The sequence below is a fragment of the Chiloscyllium punctatum genome, chromosome 21, assembly GCF_047496795.1.
Source record: "Chiloscyllium punctatum isolate Juve2018m chromosome 21, sChiPun1.3, whole genome shotgun sequence".
NCBI lineage: Eukaryota > Metazoa > Chordata > Chondrichthyes > Orectolobiformes > Hemiscylliidae > Chiloscyllium > Chiloscyllium punctatum.
This window is the reverse complement of record NC_092759.1, coordinates 10767686-10789481: the sequence shown is the minus strand read 5'-3', so window position 1 is coordinate 10789481 and position 21796 is coordinate 10767686. Positions and strand designations below refer to the sequence as shown.

The window sequence follows — 21796 nt, the reverse complement described above, 5'->3', positions numbered from 1 at the left end:
TAAGTCCCTTTGCAGCCGACAACAGCCCTCCTCACTATCCACAACTCCACCAATCTTCGTATCGTCTGCAAATTTACTGACCCACCCTTCGACTCCCTCTTCCAAGTCATTAATAAATGGAAATATTTGGAAGATATTTCCAAAGACACTCGCCCCTCAGAGAGAGAAAACACCTCATCTCTATCTCAATTGGGCAACCATGGTTTATAAATAGTGATGCCCTAGTTCAAGATTCACCCTCTCCACATCCATCCTGTCAAGACCCCTCAGGGATCCTGTACGTTTCGTCTGCAGGGAGTGCACCATATAGACAATGCAATTGCTACAGCACTGTCATGGCCTCTGTGGTCAAAAGGTCACCCTGGCAAACAAAATGGTGGCTGCTTGAGTCAGCATGGGTCATCACCTTCAGGGAAGAAAGCAAGCTGATTGAAAAACGATTATTCCATTTTCCTACCACTACAGTCGAGATCAGGGCAGTTTGTTTAGGCCACAACAATACTGAGAGAGCAAGGAACTGTTCTCAGGAAGACTGCTCAACTACAGTTTGCAAGAATTAGCAACGGCAGTTAGAACAACCTACTTGGAGAAGCTCTGGCTACACACCTCTAAAAGGGAGTAGTCTCGGTACTCAGCACCATCAGACAAACTTACTCCAGGCCAGATGGCTCAACGTCTCATGTTCAGGGTAACATTTACCACTCATGTCCCTCAGAGATGGAAATCTGCTCTTTAGCCAGTGTGATTTACGTGACTTCAGACCAATAGTAATGTGGTGGACATTGAACTGCCCTCTGAAATAGCTGAACAAGCTGCTCACTTGTACCCACTACAGGAAAGATAAGATTAAAATGAGCTGTACTGCCAAGCGTCAACTAAAGTCTGTCCACTGTCTGGAAAGCGCAGGTCAGGACTGCGACAGAATTCTCCCCAGTTGCTTGGAAGAATGCAGCTTCAACAACTCAAGAAGTTTGATTCCATCCAGGACAAACTCGTTGATCAGTACGTTAACCACTACCGTCAATATTCAGTACCTCCACTACTAATGCTCGGTAGCAGCAATGTCTGTGCTAACTATAAGGTGCACAGCAACAACTCACCAAGGCTCCTCAGACAGCACTTTCTGAACCAGAGATCAGAAGAGAGTTCCAGAATTTTGACCCATTATGAACAAGATTTGGAGATGCCGGTGTTGGACTGGGGTGCACAAAGTTCAAAATCACACAACACCAGGTTATAGTCCAACAGGTTTAATTGGAAGCACTCGCTTTCGGAGCACTGTGTTGTGTGTTTTTTAATTATGAACAAGGGCAGGGAAACATCATCTGAAAGCTCCCTTCCAAGGCACTCACCATCCTGTGCTCTCAGTGACATTAGGTCAAAACCCTGGAACTCTCTTCAACAGCATTGAGTGTACACCTTCATTCGGAGGACTACTGGAATTCAAAAAGGTATCGCACTAAAACCCTCCCCAAGCAATAAACTGCTGGCCTAGCCAGCATCACCAACATCCAAATACCAAATTCCTAAACAGGCTGATAGTCTCTGTAGCATCTATGTGTGTATCTGATATTGTGTACGTGGATGTTCATGCGAGTGATTGAGTGCATGAAGGAATGTGCGCATTTCTGTGAGAATGTGCAGTTATATGACACTGCATCCATCATTCTCGCAACATCATCTGATATCATTTCCCATCAAGTACTCTGCCAATGAACAGATCTATTGGAACATTGAACATTCAAGTGTGGTACAGACCCTTCGGCCCTCGATGTTGTGCCGTGCTGTCTGAACCAATCTGAAGCCCATCCAACCGACACTATTCTATTATCATCCACATATTTGTCCAATGCCCATTTAAATGCCCTTAAAGTTGGCAAGTCTACTCCTGTTGCAGGCAGGGCATTCCACGCCTTTCCGACACTGAGTGATGATACGGAAGAGCCAGTGTTGGACTGGCATGGACAAAGTTAAAAACCACGCAATACCAGGTTATAATCCAACAGGTTTATTTGGAAGCACTAGCTTTTGAGGTGCTGCCTCTTCATCTGAGGCGTGATCTTTACTGAGTCAAGAACCCATTTGTCCATTATCTATCACCCCTCAGTTTAAAGCGAAGCCCCCTCATGCAGGCCATCACCATCCGAGGAAAAAGGCTCTCACTGTCCACCCAACCCAATCCTCTGATCATCTTGTATGTCTCTATTAAGTCACCTCTTAACTTTCTTCTCTCTGACAAAAACAGCCTCAAGTCCCTCAGCCTTTCGTCATAAGACCTTCCCTCCGAACCAGGCAACATTCTAGTAAATCTCCTCTGCACCCTTTCCATAGCTTCCACGTCCTTCCTATAATGCGGCGACCAGAATTGTGCGCAATTCTCCAAGTGCGGCCACACTAGAGTTTTGTATAGTTGCAGCATGATTGCATGGCTCCGAAACTCAACCCAATAAAAGCTAACACATTGTACGCCTTCTTCACAACCCTATCATTCTGGGTGGCAACCCATCCTTCTACGCCCTCATCAAGTCATTTTTATAAATGACAAACAGCAGTGACCCCAAAACAGATCCTTGCGGTACCCCACTAGTAACTGAACTCCAGGATGAACATTTCCCATCAACCACCACCCTCTGTGTTCTTTCAGCTAGCCAATTTCTGATCAAAACCACTAAATCACCCTCAATCCTATGCCTCCATATTTTGTGCAATAGCCTACCATGGGGAACCTTATCAAACGCCTTCCTGAAATCCATATACACCACATCAACCGCTGTCCCCTCGTCCACCTGTTTGCTCACCTTCTCAAGAGAACTCAAAAAGGTTTGTGAGGCACGACCTCCCTTCACAAAACCATGTTGACTATCCCTGACCAAATTATTCCTTTCTGGATGATTATAAATTCTCTCTCTGATAATCCTTTCCAACACTTTACACACAACCAAAGGAGGGCCCACTGGTCTATAATTACCAGGGTTATCTCTACTTCCCTTCTTTCTCAAGGGGACAACATTTGCTATCCTCCAGTCTTCCGGCACTATTCCTGTAGACAATGATAACAAAGATCAAAGCGAAAAGTTCGGCAATCTCCCTAGCTTCCCAAAGAATCCTAGGATAAATCCCACCCGGCCCAGGGGACTTACCTATTTTCACACTTTCCAGAATTGCTAACACTCTCTCCTTATGAATCCCATCTAGTATAATAGCCCGTATCTCAGTATTCTCCTTGACAGCAATGTCTTTCTCCTGTGAGAACACTGACAAAAAATATTCATTTAGTGCCTCTCCTATCTCTTTGGACTCCGTGCACAACTTCCCACTGCTGTCCTTGACCGGCTCTTGACCCTTCCTCCATATTTAAACTGACTGAATGGCTCTCTGACATCCAGACTTAGTTGAGTGCTAACTTCCTTCAGCTAAAGACTGGGTAGAGTGACCCTTTGGTCCCTGTAACAAACTCAGTTCCTTAGTCACCGACCACACTTTTCTCCCTGACAAGTATCCAAGGCTGAAGGGTTAGCGATCTCAGTGTTATTCCTGATCCCGAGATGATCTTCCTATGAAGTGTCCACACATTTCTAATATTCCCTCCCACCCCAATTCACATGGTAGCACTAACAGTGATACCTTCAGCAGCTCTGGAAATCCATTCCAAAGTCACTCTGTCTCTCACTCTCCTATTTTCAGATGCTGTTAAAACTGACCTCTTCAAATACATTTTTATTCACCAGTCACAAATGCCTGATATTGTTTGGTATCTGATTTTCTCCCCCCATTGGGGCAGGGGGTGGGATTGGGAACTAATGACAGAGAGGCAGGGAGAGAGACACAGACTAAGTATGATGTGCAGCACATTGGAAAAGACCATTTGGCTCATCTGCTCATTACTTCACATGAAATACCTCTCCACATACTATTCATAGAGTCATGGAGATGTACAGCATGGAAACAGACCCTTCGGTCCAACCCGTCCATGCCAACCAGATATCCCAACCCAATCTAGTTCCACCTGCCAGCACCTGGCCCATATCCCTCCAAACCCTTCCTATTCATATACCCATCCAAATGCCTTTTAAATGTTGCAATTGTACCAGCCTGCACCACATCCTCTGGCAGCTCATTCCATACACGTACCACTCTCTGCATGAAAAAGTTGTCCCTTTTATATTCATTTCAGGAAATATTTCCATTCCTTTCTCCCTTGTGTATTTCCACATTCAGTGTTATCAATACTATTCACCTCAACCACTTCCTGTGACAGCAAGTTCGAAATCCGCCCCCCTCTCTGGGTGAAGGAGCTGCTTCCGAATTTCTGATAGGACTATCTCACACCGACGGCCCTGAGTTCTGGCCTCCGATAAAAGCCGGTGCACCTTCACAACGCCTATCCCTTGATCACTTTCAAAGATTTCGATATGCTGGGAGCTGAGTAAGGGGCCATACCTGAGGTTGCGGACTGGACCTGGAAAGGGGCTTGGTTGGCCGGTGGGAAATTCCCAACATTAGCTGAGCCTCCGCTGCCAAACGGACTGAAGCCTGGGAAACCCGGATGTGCGGTCTGCTGAGCTGGAAGAGAAACCAAACTGTTTACTGCTGTGCCTACAGGGCATCGTCACACAGAACTCGTTGGTATTGTTTCTCAATGTAACCTAACTTTGAACCCCTGCATTTAATTCAGTAATAGAGGCTGAAATCACACCATTATAATGGAGGAGAGGTGGCAGTGTACTGTTTATAGTCATTTGAATAGTCACTCAAAACCCTAGGCTAACGTTCTGGGGAAATGGGTTTGATGGCAGATGGTGAGGTCTGAGTTCAATAAAAGCATGGAATAAAAAAATTCAGTCTGATGTCGATTGCTGCAAAAACTCATTCCTTAAGGGAAGGAAATACTCTCTACTACTCTACCTCCTGCTGATGGTTCCAGACCCACGTCACAGCAATGTAGGAAAGCAAGAACAGGAGTAGGCCATTCAGCCCCTCCAGCCTGCTCTGTCATTCAATAAGATCAAAGTTGATCTGCGGCCTAACTCCATATGCCTGCTTTGTTTAATAAAAAAATTCTCAGATTTACATTTAATAAGCACGGTGGCTCAGTGGTTAGCACTGCTGCCTCACAGCACCAGGGTCCCAGGTTCGATTCCAGCCTCGGGCGACGGTCTGTGTGGAGTTTGCACGTTCTCCCCGTGTCTGCGTCGGTGTCCTCCGGGTGCTCCGGTTTCCTCCCACAGTCCGATGATGTGCAGGTCAGGGTGAATTGGCCATGCTAAATTGCCCGTAGTGTTAGGTGCATTAGAGGGGAAGGTCTTTGGAAGGTCAGTGTGGGCCGAAGAGCCTGTTTCCACACTGTTGGGAATCTAATCCCAAAGTAAACTGTTGTTTTAGGAAGAAATTTCCACTACTCTATGCGTGTACAAGTGCTTTCTAACATCTCTTCTGAATGGTCCATCCATAATTCTTAGACAATGATTCTGGAATCTTCAACCAGTGCAAAGAGTCCACCTACCCTGTCCGCCCCTGTTAATATCCGAAAGGAGTGATCTGATTAAGGTCTTAAGCTTACAAATTCAAGCCTAATGTCTCCTCATAACTTAACCCCAAAGTCCTTGCAAACCTGCACTGAATTCTGTCCCAGGCTAAATATCCTTCCAAAGGTGTGGTGCCCAGATCAGCACTATAAGTGGGGTCTAAGTAGGGTTTAGTGTGACTGCAGCATAACACCTGCATACAATGGCCAGCAGTCCACTCACCTCCTTCACTATTTCTGAACCTGCTCATGGCACTTTAAAGAGCAAAGCACCAGGACCCTCAAATCTCATTGGACACTTTGTGTATTCTTTAATAAAACCCCTATCGATCCTTTCTCAGTCTGAAATAGAGCACCTCCCTCCCACTTGCTTAAATTAAAATCCATCTGCCACAGCTTTGCTCATTCACCTGTAAGCATCCTGTTGGACGCTCATGCTGTTGTCAACATGCTCAACAACACTGCCCACTTTTGGGTTGACTTCTTATGCCATTGTGCAAGTTCTGGTGAATAATTGAGGCCCCAACACAGATCCCTGCCAACTTGAGTACTTGCCCATTATTCCAACTTATTGGTCTTATTGATTAGTAATTTGTCCCCAGTTCCATGGCCTTCCAGCTTTGCCAACAGTCTGTTGCATGGGACTTTATCAAAAACCTTTTGGAAGTCCATGTAAACAACATCCGCCAACTTACCTCTGTCCACTATCTTTGTCACCTTTGACTACCATGCTGACTCGCTCTGAAACCTGAGGTGACCAGTACCCAATCCTTGATTTTGGAACAATTTCTGTTAGGCGAAATGGTCTTTAATTCCCTGGCTTCCCCTCGAAAGCAATACTGACTCTTAACTGCCCTTTGGCAATTAAAGATGGGCAATAAATGATGGCCCAGCCAGTAACATCCACATTCCATGCATGAATGAAAAAGATTTCCACAAATGCCCCGTGGGCGGCACAGAGGCACAGTGGTTAGCACTGCTGCCTCACAGCGCCAGAGACCCGGGTTCAATTCCCGCCTCAGGCGACTGACCGTGTGGAGTTTGCACATTCTCCCCGTGTCTGCGTGGGTTTGCTCCCACAGTCCAAAAGAAAACGTGCAGGTTAGGTGAATTGGCCATGCTAAATTGTCCGTAGTGCCAGGTTAAGGGGTAAATGCAGGGGAATGGGTCTGGGTGGGTGCGCTTCGGCGGGTCGGTGTGGACTTGTTGGGCCGAAGGGCCTGTTTCCACACTGTAAGTAAGTAATCTAAATATATGTATACTACATGGTTGGTCAGTTTAAACTGCCCCATTGAAAAATCACACCTCACAAGGAAAATAGTTTTTCTATAGCAGTCCCACCGTCCAAGGCAAAGAATCCAAGGCAAAAGCATTTTAAGGAATGTTTAACTCTATTAGATTGCCCCTTGACCATCTAAACTCAAGAGAATGGGACCCTACCCAACGTGTCTGGATAACAACCCATGGCACCTTTGCCAAATAGGCAAATTTGGACGACATCAATCCCAAGGCCCACATGTTCCCCTATGAGGTGCAAAGCCCAGAAATAAATCCACCCACCGACACCAGCATCACAAAATCCCAACTGTGGAACGTGGCAAGCTATTCACTTACAGACCTATACAGTCATACAGCATAGAGGCAGACTCTTCTGTTCATACCAACCAGGCTTCCCAAACTGAACTAGAACCAATTGCCTGTATTTAGCCCATATCTCTCTCAACCCTTCCTATTCATGTACCTGTCCAAATGTCTTTCAAATGCTGCAACTCTTTTGGGCCTCTGCTACCTTCTCTGGTAGCTCAATCCATCTGTAAGATAAAGCTGCCCCTCAGGACCCTTTTAAATCTTTCCCCTCTCACCTTAAACCTATGCCCTCTACTTTTGGACTCCCGTACCCTGGGAAAAAGACCATACCTATGCCCCTCAAGATGTTATAAACCAATATAATGTCACCTCTCAGTCTCTGACACTTCGAGAAGAAAGGCCCAAGCCTAACCACCCTCGCCCATTAACTCAAACCCTCCGGTCCCAGCAAAATCCTTGTGAATTTTTTCCGAATCCTTTCAAGTTTAACAACATCCCTCCCATAGCAGGGCAACCAGAGTTGCTAAAGCTGCCTTTTGTCTATAACCGTAACACGATGTCCTAACTCTTATACACAATGCTCTGACCAATGATGGCAAGTGTGCCAAACACACTTGTGGGTGAGGGTGAGGGCGAGGAGGAGAAGGGTCACGAGTCAGCCTACATTTGAGGGCCACGCTCTTGCATGAGAGTGATGGACAGTTGTTGCCAGGCCAAGGGAGTTAAAGCTGATTGGGAATAGGTGGGAACGTGCAACTCCGAATGCAAACAAATCAGGCATGAGCAGGTTTGATGGGCAGAACGGCCTACTTCTGTTCCTGGTCCATATGCTTGTAAAGGAAGCAGGTTCAGCTGTAATCACGGTGTCAGGATAGATCAGAGTCAGACTGTTCAGGCCTAGACCTCAGTTGGTGGGTACAGGCCTGTAGCTATAAACCAGCAGCACCTCATGCAAGGTGTTGGGCTTGTGATCAGAGGTGAGACATGCAGTGGAAGAACAAACAGTTCTCCTGTGGTTTCGGTTTGGTATACTTACCTCCGAAGGCAGGGAAGGCCCCAAAGGCCTGTGCTGCGGTGTGCTGGGGTGCCGGGGAAGCAAAAGGATCACCTCCAATGTCTGCCAAAAGATCCAGCTGCGATTTCTTCACTGGCTGCTGATTCTGGTGCTGCACCGATGCCTGGTTGGCAACCTAAGGTGGGGGAGGGGAGGAGAGAGAGAGACTGAATGAGTCTAAGGGAGGAAAGAGAACCACAAGACTGTACGCCATTCAGATCGGCTTTGATAATCCTCAACTTTAACTTTCCTGACTTTCTCCCATAATCCTGGATTCACTTACTGGTTTAAAAAAAAATCTCTCAGCCACGAATGTACCAATGACACAGCTTTGACAGCACTCTGCAGTAAAGAATTCGACAAATTCACTGCCCTGAGACAGGAAATGCCTTGCTGTAGTCTTAAACTGGTGACCCCTCAGTCAGATTATGTCCCCTGTTCCAAGAATCTCCCACAAGAGGAAACATGTATTCTAAAAAGCCCGTTAAGAATCTTCTAGGTTTCACAAGGCTTCAATTCCTTCTTCCAAACTCCACAGGGTACAGATCAAACCCACTCAAACTCTCCTCACAACACAATCCTGATCAGGGCGGCACGATGGCTCAGAGATCAGCACTGCTGCCTCTCAGCACCCGGGACCCAGGTTCGATTCCAGGCTCAGGCGACTGAGTGGGTTTCCTTCTGGTGCTCCGGTTTCCTCTCACAGTCCAAAGATTTGCAGGTGAAGTGGATTGGCTGTGACAAATTGCCCATATGGCTCAGGGATGCGTAGGTTAGGTGCAATAGTCAGGGGAAAGTGGAGTATTACAGGAACGAGTCTGGGTGTGTTTCTCTTCAGAGGGTTGGTGTGGACTTGTTGGGCCAAATGGTCTGCTTCCACACTGTAGGAGCTCTACGATGAAGATACTGATCCTTCTCTGGGTTGTCTCCAGGAACAGTGGAGAAATCCAAAAGCTCTGTTCTTTATAAATGGGAATGCTATCCCCAGCTCTGGGGCCAATGTTTACACCTCAAACACGATCATTAAAATTGATGGATCTGGTCATTATCATGTTGTGTTTTGTGGCCCCACACTGTGCATAATCTGACTGCAGCATTACCTGCGGTAGCATAGCGGCACCACTTTAAACGTGTTCCATTGTTATTAAAGTGATTAGATTAGATTAGATTATTTACAGTGTGGAAACAGGCTCTTCGGCCCAACAAGTCCACACCGACCCGCCGAAGCGCACCCACCCACACCCATTCCCCTCTCATGAGTTTTGAGGGTCTGAAAGGCACTAAGAGAAAGTTCTTCCTTGCAAAGGGAACATTTTGCATTTACATAGTGCCTTTGACATAAGGAACAGGTCAAAGGCATTGGGTTGGAAAGAGTTAGGCATCCCATTTGTATTGCCCAAAGCCTGCCCCAATCTACAAAGCACAAGTTAGGCATGTGACAGAATACTCCACACTTGGCTGGGTGGGTGCAGCTCCAACAGCATTCAAGCAGCTTGACATCACTGAGGTCAAAGCAGCCGGTTTGATTTAGCGCCACATCAAACATCCATATCCTTCATCACCAATGCTCAGCAGCAGCAGCGTGTGCAATCAGCAGGATGCACTACCGAAATGAAAGCACATTCTGAACCACTACCACCGAGAAGGACAAGAGCAGCAGCTACACGGGAACACCAGCCCTTGGAAGCTCCCCTCTGAGCCACCCACCATGTGACTTGGAAACCTATCACTGCTCCTGAAGTGTCACTGGGTCAAACACCTGCATCTCCCTTCCTGCCAGCATTGTGGTGTTAACACCACACAGACTATAGCAGTTCATAACGCAGCTCACCATCACCTTCTGAGGGGTGGGTAGTAAATGCTGGCCCAGTCTCTGGTTCTCACATCCCATGAAAGAACCTTTAAAAATGTGAAGTATTGACACACTAAAGCCTTGGCTCAAACCAGCGTACTAACTGTAACAGGCCTCGGTGAAACGAGGGACAAACCGGTACACAGAATACACACGCGCGCTCACAAGGTACGAGCAACAATCTTGCTGAAAGATATCGGAAATGGACTTGTGTACTTATACAGAACCTTTCATTGTCCCCAGGACATCCCATTCACAGCCGATGAAGGGCTTTTCGAAGTGTGGTTACTGATGCAACGGAGGGAATGCAAGGTTAATTGATGCACAGCAAGATCCCCAAACAGAACGATAAACAAACAGGCCACCTGATGCTGGAAGTCAGGTATTGGCCCTTGTAAACTAGAGGAGATGAAGGTCGGAGCTGAGACACAGCAGAGAAAGGAACAAGGAGAATACTCGGCCTTGTGCTGGTTGACACCAACACTGGTCAGTTTCAATGGAATGCTCTCCGCACTGTTTCATTAAATTATTTCACCTTTAAAAATCTGAAAAAGAATTTAAAGCTGCTTTGTAAGATAGTGCAATGATTAATGACATCTTCATTCCTTCTCCGCCCAGGTACTGCCAAACAATGTTAAACAGCTACAGCTCAAGGCCTCTTGCCCAGTCAGCATCTGTGCCCCAAGCTTCCAAAAAACAGCCCTCATTTCTGCAAGTTGTGCTGGAACTACACGGTGGAGCCATTGGCAGCTGTAGAGAAAAGGTTTGTTAATGTTTTAAACAAGCTACCGGAGAGCATAATTTAACTCTCTTTCAAGGAACAAGCAGTGAACTACAGTTAAACCTTCCAGTGACACTGTGGTGACCTATAGCCAAGGTGAACTTGTGCTCAGCTTGCTACGATATCCAGTCCTGCAATGGGAATTGGGAAGGAACGAAAACAAACTTGCATTTCTAGAGCAACTTTCAGCACCTCAGGATGCCTGGAAGCAGTTCACAGCCAATAGCAGCATTCCCAGCTGCAAATCTGCATACAGGAAGATCCCACAGAATAAAATAATGACCAGAGCTGTTTGAGGGTTGAATACTGGTCCAGAGTACCGAAATGAAAACCTGTGCTTTTCTCCCAGTGAAGGCCCTGGGATCTAAGGCAGCCTGCCAAGAGGGGCTTTATTCAAATGTTTCATCGGAATGACAGCACCTCCAGCATGGTAGCACTCCAACTGTACTGGAGAGTCAGCACCATTTATTGATCTGACATCTCTGGGTTGGGCTTGCATCTAGCACCTTCTGACTCCAAACCGAGAGTTACTGACTGAGCACATGGTTGTTCATATTAAACCTGTCCATCTTTTCTCAATTTCTGAAGGACGGTGAGAGGAATGAAGGAGAACAAAACTGCAGTGGTGCTTCATACAAAGCAGGACACACCAGACACAATCTATAGTACTGGCCAACTTAACTGTCCCAGGGCATCGCGTACAGTTATGAGAATGGACGCTGCTACACCAGTAAGGATGGGATTGTGAGGAGCTGTTGTAGCGTTTACAGTAAAACAGCCAGCTGACATTATGTTTACTTATCCAGAACAGCCATACATTAAGGAGCTGGAGATTTGCCAGAGCACAAGAAATGTTTTTTCCAGCAAGGTGACTGCATTTCAGGAGCACGGGAAAGCTCTTAAAATTCTCATCATTGTTTGCAAATGCTTCTGTGCTCACATTCGTCACCACTCTCCCTCCTTCAGACCCAACACCCCTCCCCATCTCTGTGCCATCCTTCAGCAATATATTCCCCCCCCTCATCCCCCAGGCTTGAAACACTTCCGAGATCTCTGCGCTGTCCCCAATTCCAGCCCCTTGAGCATCCTCTGATTCCCATCACTCCATCATTTGCAGCTGCCTGGGCCGGAGCTCTGGAATTCTCTCCCTAAACTGCTTCAACTCGCTTTCCAACTCAAATACGACTCTCCAACCAAGCCTTCTGTCACATGTCCCTAATATCTTTCTCAGCGGCTTGGGGCCAAATGTGATTTAAAATGGAGTGCCTTAGTTCATTCGAGGCTCTTTATAAATGCAGGTGTCTGTTGTTACTCCTGAATAGGGGAAACATGCAGCGCTCTCACTGCCTTGTTACCTGCCCAGCACTTTTGGTGACGCTCAGGGCTGGAGTTGAATCTCCCATGAGGGTCTTCAGCGGTTTGACATCAGGTGTGCTACTCCTGCTGCTCAGGGACGTCGTAGCTGACGTGGCAGCAGACACTCTTACCCGGTCTGGAGGAACATACCTGCAAGTGAAGACCACATTAAGTCCAACAAGAACAGCACGCATCGTCAGCCTTGAAACTAAAACATACTAACCTTACCATGTTACAGTCCATTTCACGTGTCCCACTGGCCATTCAGTCAGCAATTCCAAATTTGTCACATCACTTTTTTTTTTAAGTAATTACAAAGTTGATAAGACAACAGGACTTTCATAAGCAGACCCTGCAATCCCCATCAATATAATGCTGGATCACACGATGCCCTTGACTTCACTATACTGCAGGTAATCAAGTACTAAATTTGCCAGCCTTCCCATGTGGGGAGGAATCAATGCCCAGTTTCGGTTTCTAACTCCCAGTCTTTACATTTGACTGTCACTGGCAAGTCAGCACATGACTCGTCTAAACGGAAGAGCATGGAATCTGACTTGCCTGTAATAATCACTGTTGTCAAATCGCAATCTGAACTTGCGCAAAGTTGGTCATAGTACTAGAGACCTCACAGGACTCCATATTTCGGTTGAAAATCCACTCTGTGGGAATTTTTAAAAAAAATTCATTCATGGATGTCAATGGCTAAATCAGCACTTAATGCTCATTCCTAATTGCCCAGGTGGCAATTACAAGTCAACCACATTGCTGTGGGTCTGGAGTCACAGGTAGGCCCAGATCAGGTAAACATAAGTCATTTCCTTCCCAGTATGACTCAGACAGATTTTTATAACAATTGAAGCTTTGTATTCCAGCACTGTAATGAATTCAAAGTTCACTATCTGCCACAGTAGGATTCAAACCCATGAACTCAGAACATTAGCACAGATCTCCAGATGATTAATTAGTTACATGACCACGGTGATAGAAATTAGTTGGGATGGGGTTGTGGGTATACGCTTGAGTTGCGTTTCCTGGTGCTACTTCACAAACACACCTTAGACAACCTGCTACGGAAATCACACAGCAGCAAGAGGATTGGCTAAGGGCATTAGGAGCTGGAGTTAGCCAAATGGCCCTCAGCAGATCAAAAGACCCCAGAAAACCGAGGAGCAGAAGGAGGCCATTCAGCCCATCACGTTTACTCTGCCATTAAAACGAGATCATCACTGATAAGCTTCCTGCCTTTCCCCCATAATCCTCGACCCACAGCGGAAGCAATATGGCACATAATTACTCACCACTTCTTTTTCTCATATTTATCCTGTAGGAACTCCTTGATTTTTTGCGGATCCCTGTAATCTGGTATAATTGATGATCGGGAATCAAACAGGCCTAGCCAAATCTGCCGACACACCTGCATAGGAATAAAAGGGAGAAAAAAAAATTAGGAAGTTACAGACGCTGACACACGTATCTGGGGTTGTAGCTCCTCATCGCTATCGAGTGATTCAAGGTGAGAAGTGATCGCAGTTCTACTGCGATGCTCCCAAAGTCAAATGGTTTGTCAGCACTCAAGCGGAAAGAATGGTCTCTTCAGCAAAACTGAAAGAAAGCCAGCCAGAGTGGTGCCCTTAGATTACAACACCAGAGGAACAAAAGGACATCGTTAAACCACCACCTCAGGAGATTTTAACATCCTTCACAACCAACTAAACACAGTCGGTTCTGACATAACTTGATAGTTCGGCTCTCGTGTTATAAGAAAATCGCGCAATAGCTGTGCCATTTAAACTAATGGGGTTGGAATTGTGTTACAGTCAATTTGGGTAAGAAAAGTTTGCGCTCTACAAGGAACGGTTTGAATTCTTCAATCGCGTTAAAGCCAATTTGCGTTCAGGGAACACATTGCAGGAAAACCAACTGCACTTTCAAAGTGCAGCTACCGTTGTAAAGTAGAAACTTTAGTGTGCAATTTGTCCACAGCAAGATACAATGAATAACAATGCACTGATGACCTAGAGTCACAGAGATGTAAAGCACGGAAACAGACCCTTCGGCCCAACTTGTCCATGCCGACCAGATATCCCAACCCAATCTAGTCCCACCTGCCAGCACCCGGCCCATATTCCTCCAAACCCTTCCTATTCATATACCCATCCAGATGCCTCTTAAATGTTTCAATTGTACCAGCCTCCACCACATCCTCTGGCAGCTCATTCCATACACGTACCACTCTCTGTAGGAAAGAAAGGTTGCCCCTTAGGTCTCTTTTATATCTTTCCCCTCTCACCTTAAACCTATACCCTCTAGTTCTGGACTCCCCGACCCCAGGGAAAAGACTTTGTCTATTTACCCTATCCATGCCCCTCATGATTTTGTAAACCTCTACAAGGTCACCCCTCAGCCTCCGACGCTCCAGGGAAAACAGCCCCAGCCTGTTCAGCCTCTCCCTGTAGCTCAGATCCTCCAACCCTGGCAACATCCTTGTAAATCTTTTCTGAACCCTTTCAAGTTTCACAACATCTTTCCAATAGGAAGGAGACCAGAACTGCATGCAATATTCCTAAACTGGCCTAACCAATGTCCAGTACAGCCACAACATGACCTCCCAACTCCTGTACTCAATACTCTGAGACCTGGTAGTCGTTGAGGGATAAACACTGGCTCCAGCCCACCAGGAGAAAGCCTACAGTGCTGTGGAGGTAATGGACCAATAGGATTCTAGAAGGATGATGATATTATTTTGTGGGAGAGGTTTTCAGAAGCAGTGACACCACAGACTGGACTTGGAGGAAGAGGGGCAATAGAAATGAGTAAATAACTCCAGAGGTGATGCTGGTCAGGTGAGACTGCTTCAATGAAGACTGCTGAACCAGAATATGAGCATATACTATGGTAGCAGTGTACAGACAGCAAGCAGCACTCACCTCATCTCTGCAACACATCACGAAGGGCAGGATAAATTGTACCAACATAGCAGCCAGGGCACAGACAATACTATTGCCTAGGCCCTCTCTCTCACACACACACACACACACACACACATACACCCAGTCTCTCCTTCCCTCACATGAGTGTGCGTACGCGCGCACACACACACATTCTCTCTCTCCCCCTCATGTGCGTACGCGCGCACACACACACACTCTCTCTCTCTCCCCCTCACATGTGCGTGCGCGCGCACACACACACTCTCCCGCCCTCTCATGCACGCGTGCGCGCACACACACACACACTCACCCGCCCTCTCATGTACGCGCGCACACACACACACACTCTCTCCCGCCCTCTCATGTAAGCGCGCGCACACACACACACTCTCTCCCGCCCTCTCATGTAAGCGCGCGCACACACACACACTCTCTCCCGCCCTCTCATGTAAGCGCGCGCACACACACACACACTCTCCCGCCCTCTCATGTAAGCGCGCGCACACACACACTCTCTCCCGCCCTCTCATGTACGCGCGCACACACACACACTCTCCCGCCCTCTCATGTAAGCGCACACACACACACACTCTCTCCCGCCCTCTCATGTAAGCGCGCGCACACACACACTCTCTCCCGCCCTCTCATGTACGCGCGCACACACACACACTCTCCCGCCCTCTCATGTAAGCGCACACACACACACACTCTCTCCCGCCCTCTCATGTAAGCGCGCACACACACACTCTCTCCCGCCCTCTCATGTACGCGCGCACACACACACACTCTCTCCCGCCCTCTCATGTAAGCGCGCACACACACTCTCTCCCGCTCTCTCATGTACGCGCGCGCACACACACTCTCTCCCGCCCTCTCATGTAAGCGCACACACACACACACTCTCTCCCGCCCTCTCATGTAAGCGTGCACACACACACACACTCTCCCGCCCTCTCATGTAAGCGCGCACACACACACACACTCTCCCGCCCACTCATGTAAGCGCGCACACACACACTCTCTCCCGCCCTCTCATGTACGCGCGCACACACACACACACACACACTCTCTCCCGCCCTCTCATGTACGCGCGCGCGCGCGCACACACACACTCTCTCCCGCCCTCTCATGGACGCGCGCACACACACACACACTCTCTCCCGCCCTCTCATGTACGCACGCGCACACACACACTCCCGCCCTCTCATGTACGCGCGCACACACACACACACACACACACACACACACACACACACACACACACACACACACACACGCTCCCGGCCTCTCATGTAAGCGTGCACACACACACACACACTCTCCCGCCCTGTCATGTACGGTACACACACACACACTCTCCCGCCCTCTCATGTAAGCGCACACACACACACTCTCTCTCCCGCCCTCTCATGTAAGCGCGCACACACACACACACACTCTCTCCCGCCCTCTCATGTACGCGCGCACACACACACACTCTCCCGCCCTCTCATGTAAGCACACACACACACACTCTCCCGCCCTCTCATGTAAGCGCGCACACACACACACACTCTCTCTCCCGCCCTCTCATGTAAGCGTGCACACACACACACACTCTCCCGCCCTCTCATGTAAGCGCGCGCACATACACACACTCTCTCCCGCCCTCTCATGTAAGCGCACACACACACTCTCTCCCGCCCTCTCATGTAAGCGCGCACACACACACACTCTCTCCCGCCCTCTCATGTAAGCGCGCGCACATACACACACTCTCTCCCGCCCTCTCATGTAAGCGCACACACACACTCTCTCCCGCCCTCTCATGTAAGCGCGCACACACACACACTCTCTCCCGCCCTCTCATGTAAGCGCGCACACACACACACTCTCTCCCGCCCTCTCATGTAAGCGCGCACACACACACACACTCTCTCCCGCCCTCTCATGTAAGCGCGCACACACACACACACTCTCTCCCGCCCTCTCATGTAAGAGCGCACACACACACACACACTCTCTCCTGCCCGCTCATGTAAGCGCGTACACACACACACACACTCTCTCCTGCCCTCTCATGTAAGCGCACACACACACACACTCTCCCGCCCTCTCATGTACGCGCGCGCACACACACACTCTCTCTCCCGCCCTCTCATGTAAGCGCACACACACACACACACACTCTCCCGCCCTCTCATGTAAGCGCGCACACACACACACTCTCTCTCCCGCCCTCTCATGTAAGGCGCACACACACACACACACTCTCTCCCGCCCTCTCATGTACGCGCGCACACACACACACACACTCTCTCCCGCCCGCTCATGTAAGCGCGTACACACACACACACACTCTCTCCTGCCCTCTCATGTAAGCGCACACACACACACACTCTCTCCTGCCCTCTCATGTAAGCGCACACACACACACTCTCTCCCGCCCTCTCATGTACGCGCGCGCACACACACACTCTCTCTCCCGCCCTCTCATGTAAGCGCACACACACACACACACACTCTCCCGCCCTCTCATGTAAGCGCGCACACACACACACTCTCTCTCCCGCCCTCTCATGTAAGGCGCACACACACACACTCTCTCCCGCCCTCTCATGTACGCGCGCACACACACACACACACTCTCTCCCGCCCTCTCATGTACGCGCGCACACACACACACTCTCTCCCGCCCTCTCATGTAAGCGCACACACACACACACTCTCTATCACCCTCTCATGTAAGCGTGCACACACACACACTCCCACCCTCTCATGTACGCGCGCACACACACACACTCTCCCCCGCCCTCTCATGTAAGCGCGCACACACACACACACTCTCTCCCGCCCTCTCATGTACGCGCGCACACACACACACTCTCTCCCGCCCTCTCATGTAAGCGCGCGCACACACACACACTCTCTCCCGCCCTCTCATGTAAGCGCGCGCACACACACACACTCTCTCTCCCGCCCTCTCATGTAAGCGCGCGCACACACACACACACTCTCTCCCGCCCTCTCATGTAAGCGCGCGCACACACACACACACTCTCTCCCGCCCCCTCATGTAAGCGCGCGCACACACACACACACTCTCTCCCGCCCTCTCATGTAAGCGCGCGCACACACACACACACTCTCTCCCGCCCTCTCATGTAAGCGCACACACACACACTCTCTCCCGCCCTCTCATGTAAGCGCGCACACACACACACTCTCTCCCGCCCTCTCATGTAAGCGCGCGCACACACTCTCTCCCGCCCTCTCATGTACGCGCGCACACACACTCTCCCGCCCTCTCATGTAAGCGCACACACACACACACTCTCCCGCCCTCTCATGTAAGCGCACACACACACACACACACTCTCCCGCCCTCTCATGTAAGCGCACACACACACACACTCTCTCCCGCCATCTCATGTAAGCGCGCACACACACACACACTCTCTCCCGCCCTCTCATGTACGCGCGCGCACACACACACTCTCTCCCGCCCTCTCATGTACGCGCGCACACACACACACTCTCTCCCGCCCTCTCATGTAAGCGCGCACACACACCCTCTCCCACCCTCTCATGTACGCGCGCACACACACACTCTCTCCCGCCCTCTCATGTAAGCGCACACACACACACACACACTCTCTCCCGCCCTCTCATGTAAGCGTGCACACACACACACACTCCCGCCCTCTCATGTAAGCGCGCACACACACACACTCTCACTCCCGCCCTCTCATGTACGCGCGCACACACACACACACTCTCTCCCGCCCTCTCATGCACGCGCGCACACACACACACACACACTCTCTCCCGCTCTCTCATGTACGCGCGCACACACACACACTCCCGCCCTCTCATGTACGCGTGCACGCACACACACACAACTCTCCCGCCCTCTCATGTACGCACACGCACACACACACACTCTCTCCCGCCCTCTCATGTAAGCGCGCGCACACACACACTCTCTCCCGCCCTCTCATGTACGCGCGCACACACACACACACACTCTCTCCCGCCCTCTCATGTAAGCGCACACACACACACACACACTCTCCCGCCCTCTCATGTAAGCGCGCACACACACACACACACTCTCTCCCGCCCTCTCATGTAAGCGTGCACACACACACACACTCTCCCGCCCTCTCATGTAAGCGCGCGCACATACACACACTCTCTCCCGCCCTCTCATGTAAGCGCACACACACACACTCTCTCCCGCCCTCTCATGTAAGCGCGCACACACACACACACACTCTCTCCCGCCCTCTCATGTAAGCGCGCGCACACACACACACACACACTCTCTCCCGCCCTCTCATGTACGCGCGCACACACACACACTCTCCCGCCCTCTCATGTAAGCGCGCACACACACACACTCTCCCGCCCTCTCATGTAAGCGCGCACACACACACACTCTCTCTCCCGCCCTCTCATGTAAGCGCACACACACACACACTCTCTCCCGCCCTCTCATGTACGCGCGCACACACACACACACACACTCTCTCCCGCCCTCTCACGTAAGCGCACATACACACACTCTCCCGCCCTCTCATGTAAGCGCGCACACACACACACTCTCTCTATCACCCTCTCATGTAAGCGCACACACACACACACACTCTCTCCCGCCCTCTCATGTAAGCGCGCGCACAGACACACACACACACACACACTCTCTCCCGCCCTCTCATGTACGCGTGCACACACACACACTCTCTCCCGCCCTCTCATGTAAGCGCACACACACACTCTCTCCCGCCCCCTCATGTACGCGTGTACACACACACACACACTCTCTCCCGCCCTCTCATGTACGCGTGCACACACACACACACTCTCTCCCGCCCTCTCATGTACGCGTGCACACACACACACTCTCTCCCCCCCTCTCATGTACGCGTGCACACACACACACTCTCTCCCCCCCTCTCATGTACGCGTGCACACACACTCTCTCCCGCCCTCTCAAGTAAGCGCGCACACACACACTCTCTCCCGCCCTCTCATGTAAGCGCGCACACACACACTCTCTCCCGCCCTCTCATGTAAGCGCACACACACACACACTCTCTCCCGCCCTCTCATGTGCACACACACACACACACTCTCTCCCGCCCTCTCATGTAAGCGCACACACACACACACACACTCTCTCCCGCCCTCTCATGTACGCGTGCACACACACACACACACTCTCCCCCGCCCTCTCATGTAAGCGCGCACACACACACACACTCTCTCTCCCGCCCTCTCATGTGCACACACACACACTCTCTCCCGCCCTCTCATGTAAGCGCACACACACACACACACTCTCCCGCCCTCTCATGTACGCGCGCGCACACACACACTCTCTCCCGCCCTCTCATGTAAGCGCGCACACACACGCACACACACACTCTCCCGCCCTCTCATGTAAGCGCACGCACACACACACACTCCCCCGCCCTCTCATGTAAGCGCGCACGCACACACACACACTCTCCCGCCCTCTCATGTAAGCGCGCACACACACACTCTCCCGCCCTCTCATGTAAGCGCGCACACACACACACACTCTCATGTAAGCGCGCACACACACACACACTCTCTCCCGCCCTCTCATGTAAGCGCGCACACACACACACACTCTCTCCCGCCCACTCATGTAAGCGCGCGCACACACACACACACACTCTCTCCCGCCCTCTCATGTAAGCGCGCGCGCACACACACACTCTCTCCCGCCCTCTCATGTAAGCGCGCGCACACACACACACTCTCTCTCCCGCCCTCTCATGTAAGCGCACACACACACACACTCTCTCTCGCCCTCTCATGTAAGCGCGCACACACACACACTCTCTCCCGCCCTCTCATGTAAGCGCACACACACGCACACACTCTCCCGCCCTCTCATGTAAGCGCGCGCGCACACACACACACACTCTCTCCCGCCCTCTCATGTAAGCGCGCACACACACACACTCTCTCCCGCCCTCTCATGTAAGCGCGCACACACACACACACTCTCTCCCGCCCTCTCATGTAAGCGCGCACACACACACACACTCTCTCCCGCCCTCTCATGTAAGCGCACACACACGCACACACTCTCCCGCCCTCTCATGTAAGCGCGCGCGCACACACACACACACACTCTCTCCCGCCCTCTCATGTAAGCGCACACACACACACACTCTCTCCCGCCCTCTCATGTAAGCGCGCACACACACACACACTCTCTCCCGCCCTCTCATGTAAGCGCGCACACACACACACACTCTCTCCCGCCCTCTCATGTAAGCGCGCGCACACACACACACACTCTCTCCCGCCCTCTCATGTAAGCACACACACACACACACACTCTCTCCTGCCCTCTCATGTAAGTGCACACACACACACACACACACACACACTCTCTCCCGCCCTCTCTTGTAAGCGCGTACACACTCTCTCCCGCCCTCTCATGTAAGCGCGCACACACACACAGACACTCTCTCTCCCGCCCTCTCATGTACGCGTGCACACACACAAGTCTCTGGGGTGAACTTGCATTTTAGAATTGTATGTGCAGATACATTCCATTTTGTTCAAAGAGCACACAATCTGCAGGCAGTCAACATTTTTTACAATTCATGTGACATTTTATAAATTCCTACTTTGGAAACAGAACCAGTCTGACTCAAGATTGGAATACAGGCAGACTCTAACCTCA

At 50.2% G+C, this 21796-nt stretch overlaps 1 protein-coding gene across 5 annotated transcripts in view; it reads right to left on the bottom strand.

Moving 5' to 3' along the window:
* Positions 1-21796, bottom strand: part of LOC140492573 (arf-GAP domain and FG repeat-containing protein 1-like) — a 101541-nt gene that overhangs the window by 41767 nt on the left and 37978 nt on the right. For all 5 annotated transcript variants that reach the window (XM_072591541.1, XM_072591543.1, XM_072591544.1 and 2 more), the window contains exons 3-6: positions 13456-13571; positions 12154-12304; positions 8148-8301; positions 4441-4563 (exon numbers count right to left, since the gene is read on the bottom strand). In XM_072591541.1, coding sequence (XP_072447642.1) covers positions 4441-4563; positions 8148-8301; positions 12154-12304; positions 13456-13571 — 544 coding nt within the window. The remainder of the gene's footprint in view (positions 1-4440; positions 4564-8147; positions 8302-12153; positions 12305-13455; positions 13572-21796) is intronic.